This window comes from Hippocampus comes, unplaced genomic scaffold, assembly GCF_001891065.2.
Source record: "Hippocampus comes isolate QL1 unplaced genomic scaffold, H_comes_QL1_v1.1 scaffold85, whole genome shotgun sequence".
NCBI classification, from domain to species: domain Eukaryota; kingdom Metazoa; phylum Chordata; class Actinopteri; order Syngnathiformes; family Syngnathidae; genus Hippocampus; species Hippocampus comes.
This window is the reverse complement of record NW_017805540.1, coordinates 126,113-140,304: the sequence shown is the minus strand read 5'-3', so window position 1 is coordinate 140,304 and position 14,192 is coordinate 126,113. Positions and strand designations below refer to the sequence as shown.

The window sequence follows — 14,192 nt, the reverse complement described above, 5'->3', positions numbered from 1 at the left end:
GCCTATCCTGAAAAATTTCTGTCCTGTCTCAAAAAAAAAAAAAAAAAAAAAAAAGCTGAATTCACTCAATCTCATCCTGATACTTAAAATTCACTTCGTGGTGATGTGCCATTTTGCATCTCAAACCATTTCCATTTTCTCTGTAACATGCTACATAAGCAAATACAGTACTGTTGCTGTTAAAACTGTGTTGCTGACCCAACTATTCAAAGAATCTTCGTTTAGTTACAAGCTGAGAGGTTTTTCTTCTAATACATGGCTGTCAAAGATAGCCACTATTTCATTTATTCGGGCATTGACTTATAAGTCAATTAGAAACGTTAAAACATTAAACCAAGAGTGAATCTGTCGTCATGGCCATTTGTATCTGTGTGTGTATTTACGAACTGCATTACTGTAAAACCATTTCTTTTTTTTAAATTCTTCCTGAATGAAATAAAAAGTGTTCAGGACAGCAATGCTATACACGTTGTATGAAAAATATCTTTGACAATTGTTTTGACCCCTTTTGTTCGTGTTTGCAGAGAAATTTCTCCATGTCTGTAAACAGTGCAGCTGTACTGCGGCTGACAGGGCGAGGAGGCGGTCCGGTAGTGGGGGCGCCTCGAGGCCGAAGTACCTCAAGGGGTAGAGGTAAGCACTTCCTAATTTCCTTTCTAATTTTATGGCTGCGGTGGAGTTGATTTATACAGGACTTTAAAAGTTGCGTCTGCATCTTTTAAGAAAAGCTATAACAACTGCGAATTGTTGAGATGCCGTTGAATTCAGGCCCGTCTCAAGACAAGCGGTGTTCTATTCGTGCTCTGTTGCTTTCGCTCATCTTGCATTGATGTGCCTCCATCATAGATATATTGATTTCATTTGCAGAGTAATGTGGTGACTTTTGAATTAATCTTGAGTTTATCGTTGTTTTCAGGCCGTGGAAGGGGAGACGGAGGGTTTTACCAAAGAAGTTTTGATGATGTGGAAGGTTTTGGCCGTGGGGGCAGGGAGATGCATCGCTCCCAGAGCTGGGAGGAAAGGTACTGATACGTTGATTTGTGCTTTCAAGTCTGGCCACAGCCTAAAGACAGTCATGCACAATTAGGAAAGTTGAATGCACTGTTTAATAATTTATCATCTTGGTGAGTTATCAGGCACATTCTGATTAACTGTCATTGTTTTTCCAACAGGGGTGATAGAAGGTTTGAAAAGCCAGGTCGGAAAGACCCAGGTGAATGGAGAAAATAAGTCATTTATTCATCGATGTTGGCAACCACTCGCTTATTTTGCTTTTCTTTATTCCCATGTAGATGCTGCCCCAGGACATTTCCAGATGAATCATGGTAAGTTTGTTCAGTCACACCATGTCAAATGAAAACCAACTTACCTCACCTCTAACTATCTTGACTCATTCGTTTCCAGTTCGAAACAACTACGATGATGCTGGGACGGGCCTGTCGAGGAAACACGATTTCACGCGCTCGGAGAGTGAGAATTGGCGTACCTCTCGTGACGATCAGAACGGTGAGGATGACGACTGGGGGGCTGGTGCTTGCAAGGTTCCCGTTGGGACAGTGACTGGGACCGCACTGACATACAGCAGTACTTTTTGACCCCTTTATCAGCTTTTGCAGGGTGTTAACCTTCAATTTTGTGGCCTCAACTTCGAATCTCACAGTAGCTTTGAAATTTGGTTTAGTTCTTTTAAAGAACGTGAGTGCGTTCGTTCACGTCAACAAATAGTCAACGCAAATGCGAGTATCGGTAGAGATATCCCGGAAATGCATCTTTGCTAAGACTGACAGACGAAGGAGAGAGGATGATTGTTATTTTATTTGTTTATTTTTAAATCGGGCTAGACAGCCAGCATGTGGACTTGGTCTATGGACATTATTTCTTTTTATTTAACGGACCCCTCAGGCAAGGGCTGTCAAACTCATTTTTGTCGCGGTCCACATTGTCGTTACAGTTACCGCTCGGAGGGCCGTTATGTGAATTTTTTAAAACCATATAAATGTTTAACCACCTCCTCATATTACATACACAACGAACAACAAATTGATGGATAACTTGTTTTGAAATCAGAAGTCAAGAATAATGGCCTGTTCAAACATTGTTGTTATGGATTGAATATGACAATTTGAAATTTTGGCTCAGACTTTAGCAAGTATAAGAGAAGTTGACATGCTTGATTTGCTTTCGCTGGCCACATAAAATGATGTGGCGGACCAGATCTGGCCCCCTGGCCTTGACTTTGACACTGGTGCCTGAGGCTATGGCTTGAGGCCCCCTGTGTTTTCAAACTAGTTGGAGAACTACTGTCTCAGTCAAGGCTGCCACGATCCACCATAATGAACCCCATGTTGATCCTTTGCTTCTTTTGAAGCCATTGAGTGTGTTTGTTTTAATTTCCCTTCCCAACTAGATGGGCCTCGTAGTACAGTGTGGCATCCAGAGCAGCGGCGCCGCGTCCCGTTTGACACGCGAGAAGACGAACGCAGCTACAGGAGGACGCGTTCAGGCAGTGGCAGCCTGGACGACGACAGGGACGCTCTGCCGGAGTGGTGTCTGGAGGACGCAGAGGAGGAGGCGGGCACTTTTGACTCGTCGGGGGCCTTTCTCTCACTCAAGGCAAGCAAAGATCTGTCAAGATCAGCAGATTTCTGTGAATGTAATATCTTTGCGTAAGTTTACCACGGAGACTTCTGCTGCCTTAGCAGAAAGCCTCCAAAGAGCCCATCCTGGAGGAGGCAGAGTTGGATTTTAAACCTTTGGAAGAGTGTGAGGAATCCCTAGAGGAGGAAGACAGCCAACCCAAGGAGACCAAAGAAACAGAAACAGAGGCTAAGCAAGATTCTGATCGGAAAGGTTGGACCCTTTCAAATTCAAGCAGTGTCATTGTCACTCGAATTGGAATCCTCATGCAGGACCTCCAGCTGAATTATTCTAAGCAGCAGCTAACAGACATTTTTACTGGTAACTGCTTCCAAGAACTTGAGTTAAATGGGCATAGGCAAATGGAAAGTGAAAACTTTTGAGTGAAGCTCACAGACAAAAAGCTAGTGGCCCACTTAATCAACCAAGCAAGAGAAAGAGCTACTTAGAAGCCCATTACTGTGCCCAGCGCACCATGAGAGAGACCGTCTTTTTGTTTGTGATCAATTGCAACACTATGGACCACAACAAGAAAAAGTGCTGTTACACTCCTCTTTACGCAACCCCCCTGCTCTTCTCTTTTAGTATTCACAGGAGTGAGCAGAGTGTCGGAGGAGGCGCCATCTGTCCCCTCACCCGCCGTTCCGCCAATCCCAGAGGACCAGGCGACTCCCAAGTCTGTGTCGCCGAGCCATCCCAACAGAATGGAGGAATCCGAAAGGCCAGCCGAAAGACAACCTCCCCTGGAGCGACTGCCAGAGCCCTGCCAAGTTCCCCTGCACGTCCCATTGTCAAACAGCATGTCGATACCCATGACCCATATTTCCACCACCCTCCCTGGTGACTTTTCTTCTTCGGATGGACTGTAAAGAATTATTGAAAAGAGAATACTGAGAGTACCACATGGTATTTGTCTGTTCCTCACAGAAGTTCGCGCACAGTCATCCACCATGCAGAAGCCCATGGAGGTTCTCGTGGCCATGAACAACCACCTTCCTTTTTCATCAAGTGTGTTAGCACCAATATCGAGGCCCACCCCCATGTCACATGACACAGATGAAGATGAGGGATTGAAGCACTTTGAGCAGGTAACTTAGTAAATCTGTGCTGGAGGTCCTTGGTTTTAGACAGAGTTCTGTGCGATGGCTGCGGTGTACCGTATTTTCACGACTATAGGGCGCACTTAAAAGTCTTATATTATCTCCAAAATGGACAGGGCGCCCTAATAATGCGGCGCACCAAATCTATGCGCAGAGTTCAAAAATCTGAATGTTCCTGTGTGACTTTGATGAGCGCTTCGCTCGGCTAACCGATGTCATGCAGATATGCTGTTTATGTAGAGCAAAGACAGACTTAACTGGGGATGGCATGAGGACATTAAAGGGGAATGGTGGGGCGTGAAAGAGGACGCTATAGGCCGCGCCCACTGGTAGGTGGATATAATGCCGGTACATGCATTGGGAAAAACAACGTCGGACCCCGGAATATGGAACCTATGAAGAGACAACGAAGCACAGTTCAAACCTCAAGCGATCAGTTATGCGGAAGAAAACGGCAATCGAGCAGCCGCAAGAGAATTTAAGATAAAAGAATCCTTGGTTCGCAAGTGGAGGAAGCAGGAGAGCAAGCTTCGCCAAGTCAAGAGAACGACGCTGAGGGCAAAAATGCTTGCAGAAGAAATGAAAATCAAACATTTTCAAGGAGGTCTGTCTTGGCGCTTTGGTTTTATGAAACAGTGCCAACTTTCCATACGGACAAGGACTAGCGTGGCGCAACAACTTTGGCAGACTACAAGGACAAGCTGGCCGCCTTCCGCGCCTACTGCTGTAAAAAGATTGCCGACAACACATCCAGCGATACGCACAACGGGGCACGAGAAGACAGCTTTTACTTTTGTGTTTGGTTGCCATAGCAATGGACAGAAACTGCCACCTATCATGATTTTTAAGAGAAAAAGACTGCCAAGAGAAAAGTTTCCAGCTGGAGTGTTGGTTAAGGCAAATCAAAACAGACTGGATTGATGAAAAAAAAAGACTGGATTGATGAGAAAATGAGAGAGTGGCTGACTGAGGTTATGTGAAGAGCGGATGTTTTTTCCCATGCCTTACCGTCCCTGCTGATTTGTGACCATCTCGCAGCCGCTGTGAAAAAACCTGCAGCAAATGATTTCGGAGCTTGCCATAATTTCAGCAGGCTTGACGAAGGAACTCCAACCGCTGGACGTGGGTGTAAACAAAAGTGTTTCAAGTGAAGATGCGAGCGGCTTGGGAGCGATGGATGACAGATGGCGAACGCAGTTATGCAAAGACTGGAAGGCAGCGCCGAGCGAGTTACGCCACAATTTGTGAATGGATTGTGGATGCTTGGAGTAACGTTTCTGCTTGCAAGTTAGTTCGAGCTTTTGAAAAAGCCAGCATCGTTTCTGAGGAGCCGCACAGCAACAAGACCTACTCTAACAATGACTAAAGGAAATCTGGCGTGTTCGTTGGAGAACTTGCCCATCTATTCATTTCAGATACAGATGATGAGGACTTTGTTGGATTTGTGGATGAGGATTGATGCAAAAATTATGTGAGTACATTGTTAAATACTTGAAGTACCACCAAACTCAGTTTTGCTCCCGTGCCTTTTAAAAACATACGCTAGCATGCATCCATGCAACGTTTTTTTTTGGGGGGGGGGGGCGGTTAAAGTTGGCATACATTTTACCATGCGCCATATGGTCGTGAAATTATGGTAACCTGAATTGGTGCGTAATAAACTGCAAAGCACCGTGGTGGTCTGTTAAACTAAACTAATGCATTGCTAAAAGTAATTATTATATTTATATGAAAAGCACTTCTACCGGCAAACCTATATCACAATCAGATGACAAACAGTAAGTACAAGAGTAACTGAGCATTCCCTCCTGCACCATTCATAATCTCAACATGTCCTGATTGTTATAAACCAAGGACCCACTATATTTGTATTGTAGTAAGTTCCCAGATATTCACCTTTCACTTTTCAGTAATTCAATTTTTGGTGAATGACCAGAAATCGGAAAAAATTATTTTCACTGATTCAATTCCTCTTCCGTTGCAAATGAGTGAGGACATCACACGCAAAAAGTGTATTTTATTTCTCAATTTTTCCAACATGGCGCTGCCATACCATATAACCACTATCATTTGTATCTTTAGTTTTATTTGTGTGCAATTGGGTTCGCTGTGTTGCTCTAATAATGCAGATGGTAAAGTAGCATTCACTTTTCTAGAACATCCTTGTCCAAAAAGATGCTTCACTGCAAAGATATTGATATACTCTAAATTGTACCACTCCATTGGCTTTCTTCACCCATCTGTCTCCAGGAGGCAGAGAAGATGGTGGCTTACCTCCAAGATGGTGTGGTGGATGATGACAGACTTGCAGCGAAAACCTCTGAAAAGCCCAAACCTGCAGGCCTGCCACTCACCCACAAGGCTGCACTCAAGTGGTTTTACAAAGACCCTCAAGGGGAGATACAGGGTAAGACGGATGCAGGAAGTCACAAGAACAATGTTCGGGAATCTCAGTGAGGCCACTTTGAACATTATCTTTCATTTTTGTCTCCAGGACCATTCAGCAACCAGGAGATGGCGGAATGGTTCCAGGCAGGTTACTTCACCATGTCTCTCCTGGTTAAAAGAGGCTGCGATGACATCTTTCAGGCCTTGGGGGAGATGATGAAGATTTGGGGGAGAGTCCCGTTCACGCCGGGCCCAGCGCCTCCACCTCTACAGGTCCGTGGTCACATATGGGCGCTGTTTTAATCTCTGCACTGCAAGATGATTTTAAAACCTGAATTACTGAACAATGACATGGGCTAACCGAACAATATTAACTCATTCACTCCCAAAGACGTTTTTAAACATCTTTTCAGACTTGGTCTAGAATTGGCTGGTACTGAATGACAATAGGCATCATGCTGAAAAACAAAACATTTAGCAAAACTCCAACAATATATTCAGACTGATGTCGATCGTCTTAACATATTTCAGAAATTTCACAATGGTTCATGTGTGCGCTCCATCTGTGGCATGACGCACAATTTGTTTTTTCCCATCCTCTTTGATTTTTGGGGGACTTCGTCCAAATCTGCTTTCCAGTTAGTAGATTTTTATTGAATTTCCAAAAAATACACATTGCAATGGTAGTTTCGAGCACATAATGCACAAAAGGACTTTTCATTGCTCGTGAATGTTATTCTTCACCCTGGTGGAACAAAAGCAAAAGTAAAGGAAACCTAAATTAAACAGTAAACTTGGGTACTTGACAGATCTTTTTGAGTGCAAATTGGTTGTTGTGACTGCAAAATGAGGTCAAGTTATTTCCACTCTTTTCTTCGGGATTTTGCTTTTTTCATCCTTTAGAAGAAAACACTGTATTGTATTTGTCATACGCAAACATTAATTGCAAAACATTAGGTACACATCTAGATCTCCTTTTCACCTACCTTGCTTGATTGTTAACAACCATGTGTATCTGTCCTATGATACTGATGCAGGGCGACGCCGATCAAGAAAGGTTGAAGAGACAGCAGGAGCTCACTGCGCTCAACCTTTACCAGTTACAGCAACTTCAATATCAGTACCTCTTAAGGTAAGGTCCATTTGTAAGTAACTGCAGTACCGATTGTTTGGCTAGTCGACTAGCATATTCATACGGCGCACTGTATTAAAAGGTATAGTCTCAGTTACTATTTCTGTATTTAACACATACACAAGACACACTGTGTTATTGGACGCAGGCATGGTAAAACATATGCTAGTTTAAAAAATACGGTAGCATATATGTACACTAGCACCCGATGCACACTTTTAAAAGGCAGTGGGAGCCAAACTTGAGTTACCGCCATCTCGTCCATGTTGGTGATGTGGTTGGGCTGGATGTGTTTGTCGGTGATCTTTTTGTAGCATTTCAAAATGCAAAGTAGGCTTGTCCATCATCACTTGCCATAGCCTAAGCGGATATGTAGGAATGTGGGGATTGGTTGAGAGAACAGTCGGTACTGGAAGTCAAGTGAGGCCGGAACAGTGGCAGATGTGGATATGTTGGATTGGGATTAATTCCCATGGTCCTCTGCGTAACTGATAGTTTGCAGATTAAACTGTGGTTTGTAAGCGTGTCTCTTCGCAAGTCCATTTTCGGGACATTGTTTTGCACAATGTACGTAATGTATCCTATATACGCTTACTAGGGGTGTGCCTTTAGTGTCCTCTGTCACCCCCACCGTTCCCACTTTAACTTCCGCATGCTGTCCTCAGTTAGGTTTGCCTCTCCTCTATAGCGTGTTGGCACAACATCAGTCAGTCAAGCGGACCCCTCATCGAAGTCATACAACAGTGTTCACAGATTTTGGAAACTCGTTGCATACACAAGGCGACCTGGGTTTTTGGGCCCCCTGTCCAATTTGGAGAAATGTAAGACTTAAGTACGCCTTTTGGTTGTGAAAATACGGTAATCACCAATAGTAATTACAATTACTCTACAAATTAGATCATGTAAAGCACATCGCACTAGCAAGCAGCTGCTCCAATATAACCATTTACGTTTATCAATGACGACGGCATTTAAATTGGAGGTGATAGTTTATCTGTGTTGATTCTCCAGATTTGCTTCTCAATGTTTTTTGGTGAAGCGCAAAAAGCTAATTTAATGTGAAACTGCTATTTTTGAGCCAATTAAATCCAAATGGAGACATTTAGTATGTGCCTCTCAGTTCAACTTCTACAGAAGTAGGGAGTGAACAGAACTAGGTACCTCACCGGCACTACCATTATACACCCCCCACCCCTAGTCCTTTGTAATAAAGGGTGAAATGTCTTTGTTGTTGCCTTTTAGGCAGCAGTATGCTCAGGCCCTGGCTCAGCAGAAGGCTGCAGTGCTGAGCTCAGCGCCTCTTCAACAGCAGCAGCAACACCAACAGCAGCTCAACCTGCTTCAACAGCAATACCAGGCTCTCAAGATAAGGTCCGAAACCACTTCAACATATTCACTCGCAGAACACTTATTTTAACCTTTCGTAACAATGTGTTTTGCCCTCGTTTTGCAGAACATCTGAGAGCCTTCTACCTCCCGTGACACGTTCCCTGTCTGTCCCCGACTCTGGTTCTGTATGGGAAATGCAGAAGCCGTCCTCTCAGCCTCCTTGCACACCAAACCTCCCGCCAGCTACGTCAAGCAGTGAGTCAAATTCACTGAAGTGTAAAAAAAAATAAAAGAACTACTAGCGGCTGTCACACCTGATTTTTTTTTTTTTTTTTTTTTTTTTTCTCAACAGCATGGGATGGCGGCAGTGTGTGGGACTTGCCCATAGAGTCCATGGCAAAGGCACCAACCATTGAGCAGATGCAGCAGTTAGAAAAATCAAAGGCTGCAAAGGTAATTTGTATTTCCACTTAAGAAATTGAGACTACAGTAATCCACTACTGCGGGACCAAGGCCAAGCCTTACCACCAATTGTGAAAACAAAAAGTGCATGCAATTGATAATTTCCAAAGACAAACCCATCAAATTTACCATAAACGATGATCCCAAAGTAGGTTTAATATCATTTTGAACTCATAACAATGTTCTTAAAATAAATAACTTACACATGATTTAATTTGCATAATATATGAGGATTATTTGTTCTCCTCTCACTTTATCCGTCAGTTGGAACTGGAGAGGCGTGAAGCTGAAATGAGAGTCAAAAGGGAAGAAGAAGAGAGGAAGCGTCTGGAGGAGGCGCTGCGGGCTCGTCAAGAGGAGGAGCGCAAGCGCCTCGAGGAGGAGGAGTTAGCGAGACAAAAACAGGTTGAGTGATTGAGCTTTTTTCTTTTCTTTTTTTTTTTAAATCAAATTGCCTGCAAAACATTTGATCGGGGTGTTGATAATAGTATGAACACTGTACGCATCTGTAGGAGGAAGCTCTCAGACGGCAGCGAGAACAGGAGGAGGCACACCGGAGACAAAAGGAGGAGGAGGAGAGACTGGCCCAAGAGGAAGCCCTGCGAAGACTTGAGGAGAGGAGAAGAGAAGAAGAGGAGAGGAAGAAAAGGGAGGAGTTCCTTCGCAAACAGGTACAGCCAGCCACTCGCCTTGTCAAAGCTTTGGAATGCACACGTCCGACTGCTCAGAGTTTCACTACTTGCTGCTTCCTCACTAGGAGCAAAAAGACAAAATTCACAAGGGGCGACCCATCCATGATTGGACCAATACACTTTCTGCTTCAATTCGAATTGGTATTTCAATAATCCCCATCAGCATTCTGTTACATGAGACCAAGGCAGCGCTTCGCGATTGATCAACAGAATGGCAAGTTCTGCAAAAAAAACAAAAGGAAATGAAAAATGACTGGTCAAATTAAATTCACCTGCAAAGATTAGTGCATTTCAGGTTCATGCTCAAATTCAACACTAGAGTATTTCACAAAACGTGTATGTTGCGCTTCAAATTGTTTTTCGCGTAAAATATGCCAGGGGTCACCGTTTTTCATTGTGCCCTTATTTTGTGTTGCCACAACATGCAATTTATTCGTATCGGCCGTATTGCTCAGTGTGTAGCCTGGCTGGAAGCAGACCATTATTATTTACTTTTACCGAGTGGGCCTTTACCCTCGCCTGACAAGTCTGACTCATACAGGAGGAGGAGCGCAGAAAACAGGAGGAGCTGGAGGCATTAAGGAGGCGCGAGGAGGAGAAGCGAGCAGAGGAGGAAGCTGCGGCGGCCGCTGCGGCGGCTGCCGAGGCGGCGGCAGCCGCTGCAGCAGCTGCGGCTGCGGCCGCCCTGGCTCAGCAACAGCAAGAGGAGCAAAAGAGGAGGGAGCAGGAGGCACAGAGACAGCAGGAGCTGCAGAGACAGAGGCAGCAGCAACAGGAGGCTCTGAGGAGACTGCAACAGCAGCAGCAGCTTGCACAAATGAAGGTGAAGTTGTTTTGCCGGACAGTAACCACAAAGCTTTGTAGGTGCAGAATGCAAAGTAGTAAGACAACAAATACAGTTGGGCTGATCATTTTCAAGATTTTCCTTGATAAATCATTGGGTGTCCGGATCAGCAATTTCTGTTAACTTATTCAGTACCAGCCAATTCTAGACCAAGTCTGAAAAGACGTTTAAAAACGTCTTTGGGAGTGAATGAGTTAATTATATCACATAGCAGAACAGTGATATTTGTGTGGGGCATAAATGGAGCCAATCATACGGGACTGTTTATAATGTAAATGATCAGTGGGCCAGACTAAAGAATGGAGTGAGTCCTACTTTGCCCACCCCTGATTTAACTTCTTATAACCTTAAAAAATATTTGTCAAGTTCAACCAACAATCTTCCCTGTTTGTAGCTACCGCTGTCATCAAAGTGGGGTCATCAGTCTGCCAACACTAGCAACAAGAATCAGAACACCTTGTCATTAGCCGAGATCCAGAAACTGGAAGAGGAGCGGGAAAGACAGGCACTCGAAGAGGTAAAACCATCCTGATCACCAGAACGCCTATTATGTGTTGTTTTACTTCAGATCATTTTTCACATGATTATTTTCCCCCACGCCCTACCTGCCACTTGCAGCAGCAGCGTCAGCAGCAGGAGCTCCTGAAGCTTCAGCAGCACCAGGCGCTGCAGCAGGCGCAGCAGGCCCAGGCCAAGCTGTCGGGGTGGGGCCACGCCGCCAAACAGGCCCCTGTTACTAAGTCCCTGCTGGAGATTCAGAGGGAGGAAGCGCAGCAGATGAAGCAGAAGAAGGAGCCGCCGCCGCAGCAGCAGCAGCAGCAGCAACAGAACCACATCTTCAGCCAGCCGGCCCGACCGCACAACAGAACTGTATGCAACCCATATCATGCAAGAGCACCCCGCTTGTAAAACGAAAGAGTGACGGCTGTTTGTTGAGGAACTTAACCTACTTGGTGGAAGAGATTGAGATTTGAAGCAAGCAAATGAATGTGTCGTTCTCGTCAGACATCTCTGAGCAACTCTGTATGGGGATCCGTGAACATCACGCCCTGCTCAAACTGGGCGGCGGACTCGAGCGGGATCTGGGGGGACACGCACAACTCCAACATGGGCTTCTGGGACGAAGCCGTGAAGGAGGCCGTCCAGCAGCCTCCGCCCACCAGGAAAGGAAATGCGCAGAAAAACAAGGGCAATGCCAATCTCAGGTAAGAGCTGAAGCTGCCAAAACTCATATTAAATGTCTACACACCCTTTCTTTCCCCAAAGGCCAGGGTTTTTATATGGGGAAAAAATACACCCGCATTAATCATCTTTTAACTGTAAGTAAATCTGAAGTTACTATTTTTTCTTAGAGTGGATGTACAACTGAGGATGTGGCGGCTTTCAGAATTAACTAATTCCATTCAAACACGTGATAAATGCAAGTCAGCACGCGCCTGCCACCATTTTAAGCGCCCCTGATTCAGTCCAAATAAAGTTTGGGCTGTTCTAGTAAGCTTTTTCTGGTTTGAGATCCACCTGACAGTTTAAGGCACTACGTTAACCAATACATCTGTTCGTAATTCCCTGCGCATTGTCAAAGGCTTAAGTTCTAAATGGAGAGAAACAACTGCTGCCACCATCATGCTTCACTGAAGGTTGGGTGGCCTTTTGGTGATGAGCAGGGTTATGTTAGCGCCAAACATACCTTTTAGAGCTATGGCCAAAAAGTTCCAAATTGGTCTCAGTTGACATGATCACATTTGCATACTTGTTTTGGTCGGATGAAACCAAAGCTCATTTGTTTGTTTTTACTTCGCCTCTCTAAAATATATTTTTCTCAAGTGAGTTGTCACATTAATAGCGGAATAACTTTTGAAATACTTCATCTTGATTTTATTTATTTATTTATTTATTTTTTTTGAATCTCAAAACCTGGCATTTGAACGCTGATTTGTAGACTTTTAAAATCCGCTCTCTCCTCCCATAACATGTGAGTTATCCCCATTTTTCTCTTTTTTTTTTTTTTTTGTGTGTCCAGTAATTCCTTGAGTGGGCGAGCAAACAAGAAGGCGGAGGAGGAAGAGAAGCTGCTCAAATTGTTTCAAGGGGTCAACAAGAGTCAGCAGGACAGTTTCATGCAGTGGTGTGAGCACACTCTGCACAGCCTCAACACCGCCAACAATCTGGATGGTAAATAGCTGCGCAAAAAATGGGTGGCGCGGAGACAGAACCGTCCATTTGAATTCATGTTTCCGCTCCCCTCACTTTTGTCACAGTTCCTACGTTTGCATCGTTCTTGAAAGAAGTGGACTCGTCGTACGAGGTGCACGACTACGTCAGGGCCTACCTGGGGGACACTCCCGAGGCCAAAGACTTTGCCAAGCAGTTCCTGGAACGTCGTGCCAAACAGAACGCTAATCAACAAAAAGCGTCGCCCCCGCAGAACCATCCGCAAGCCCTGAAACAGCAGCAGGTAGTAACCGCTCTCCCTGAAAAGGTTCAAAGCAATTTTGTTTTTCATTTTGTTAACCAAAATGGCATTCGATTTTAGTTTTTGTTATTTTGTCAATTTTAGTAGTCTATAATAACGCAGCCATACCAGATACGTGGCACTTAAAACGTACACGGAAATAAATGGACAGTATACATATCAGAACTGGGTGCTCAGACCTGCAGTCTCTAAATGTGTTGTAATATTCCTTCCCGTCAAGGATTCTGTGTGGGGTGGGACGGGATCATCAACACTCTACCAGGCCAACCACACAAGTGGTCAGCAGAAGCAGCAGCAACAACAACAGCAGCAGCAGCGCTTTGAGACGGTCACCTCAGGGAAGAAGAAAAAGAAGCAAAAGATGGTCCGTGCGGATCCAAGCCTTCTAGGTGAGCGCCAATCACCTCATTGCAGCTCGTCACAGCCTGGGAACTGTCTGAACGCTCGGTTTTCCCTTTTATGCCTTTTAGGTTTTTCTGTTAACGCATCGTCCGAGAGACTGAATATGGGGGAGATTGAGACTGTGGAGGATTTTTAAGGGAACTCAGCCAAGCAAAACGGCCATGAAATGACTCGAACCCCTTCCCGCCCTCGACCGCAGCTGCCATACTTTTTCATCTTTTTTTCTTTTACGGCCTTCATTCGTTGTCAGACCTTATCTGCCAATAGCAATCCAAAACATCCAAAATCTGATCAAGTGCCCTCCGAGGCTGTGCGTTATTTTTCCATGAAATGGGACTATGAAATACAATCAATGCTTTTTGCCACAGTCGGCAGAAGTGTTATTTTTCAATTTGGCTTTTTTTCAAGTTACAGAGTTTATATCCGTTCTTCTATTTATTGAATTTGAATCCCCCCTTCCCACCCCCCCAACAAATTCCGCTCATCTTCCCTTATTTTTGCCCCCGCCCCTCCCCTCTCCCGACCAATGGTTGTTGGCGGATTAAGACGGCAAAGTTGAGCCCAAGGATCGGTGCCTACTTTATGTCCTGTTTTAAGGACATGCTCCAAGTCCCAAGTAGTTATCTATTTCTTGTAAAATACTAGGCTGTTTAAAAAAAATAAATGAATAAATAAACTTTCAACTTGCACCTGTATTATAATTTATGGAAGATGATCTGCTCGAGTCGAACTT

The 14,192-nt window shown here is 44.6% G+C and overlaps 1 protein-coding gene across 4 annotated transcripts in view; it reads left to right on the top strand.

The window, feature by feature from the left end:
* gigyf2 (GRB10 interacting GYF protein 2) overlaps nt 1-14,142 on the top strand; it is a 17,553-nt gene extending 3,411 nt beyond the window's left edge. For 2 of the 4 annotated variants that reach the window (XM_019878990.1, XM_019878991.1), the window contains exons 5-29: nt 525-633; nt 917-1,022; nt 1,173-1,213; nt 1,293-1,325; nt 1,405-1,506; nt 2,408-2,613; nt 2,703-2,850; nt 3,223-3,477; nt 3,565-3,725; nt 5,988-6,144; nt 6,232-6,398; nt 7,163-7,257; nt 8,500-8,628; nt 8,711-8,841; nt 8,939-9,039; nt 9,313-9,453; nt 9,561-9,719; nt 10,282-10,563; nt 10,979-11,101; nt 11,203-11,454; nt 11,590-11,789; nt 12,605-12,756; nt 12,843-13,063; nt 13,278-13,446; nt 13,528-14,142. In XM_019878990.1, coding sequence (XP_019734549.1) covers nt 525-633; nt 917-1,022; nt 1,173-1,213; nt 1,293-1,325; nt 1,405-1,506; nt 2,408-2,613; nt 2,703-2,850; nt 3,223-3,477; nt 3,565-3,725; nt 5,988-6,144; nt 6,232-6,398; nt 7,163-7,257; nt 8,500-8,628; nt 8,711-8,841; nt 8,939-9,039; nt 9,313-9,453; nt 9,561-9,719; nt 10,282-10,563; nt 10,979-11,101; nt 11,203-11,454; nt 11,590-11,789; nt 12,605-12,756; nt 12,843-13,063; nt 13,278-13,446; nt 13,528-13,595 — 3,708 coding nt within the window. In that variant the 3' untranslated portion in view covers nt 13,596-14,142. The remainder of the gene's footprint in view (nt 1-524; nt 634-916; nt 1,023-1,172; nt 1,214-1,292; nt 1,326-1,404; nt 1,507-2,407; nt 2,614-2,702; nt 2,851-3,222; nt 3,478-3,564; nt 3,726-5,987; nt 6,145-6,231; nt 6,399-7,162; nt 7,258-8,499; nt 8,629-8,710; nt 8,842-8,938; nt 9,040-9,312; nt 9,454-9,560; nt 9,720-10,281; nt 10,564-10,978; nt 11,102-11,202; nt 11,455-11,589; nt 11,790-12,604; nt 12,757-12,842; nt 13,064-13,277; nt 13,447-13,527) is intronic. The other 2 variants (XM_019878988.1, XM_019878989.1) reach the window with 2 other exon arrangements.
* Nucleotides 14,143-14,192: the final 50 nt, after the last annotated feature.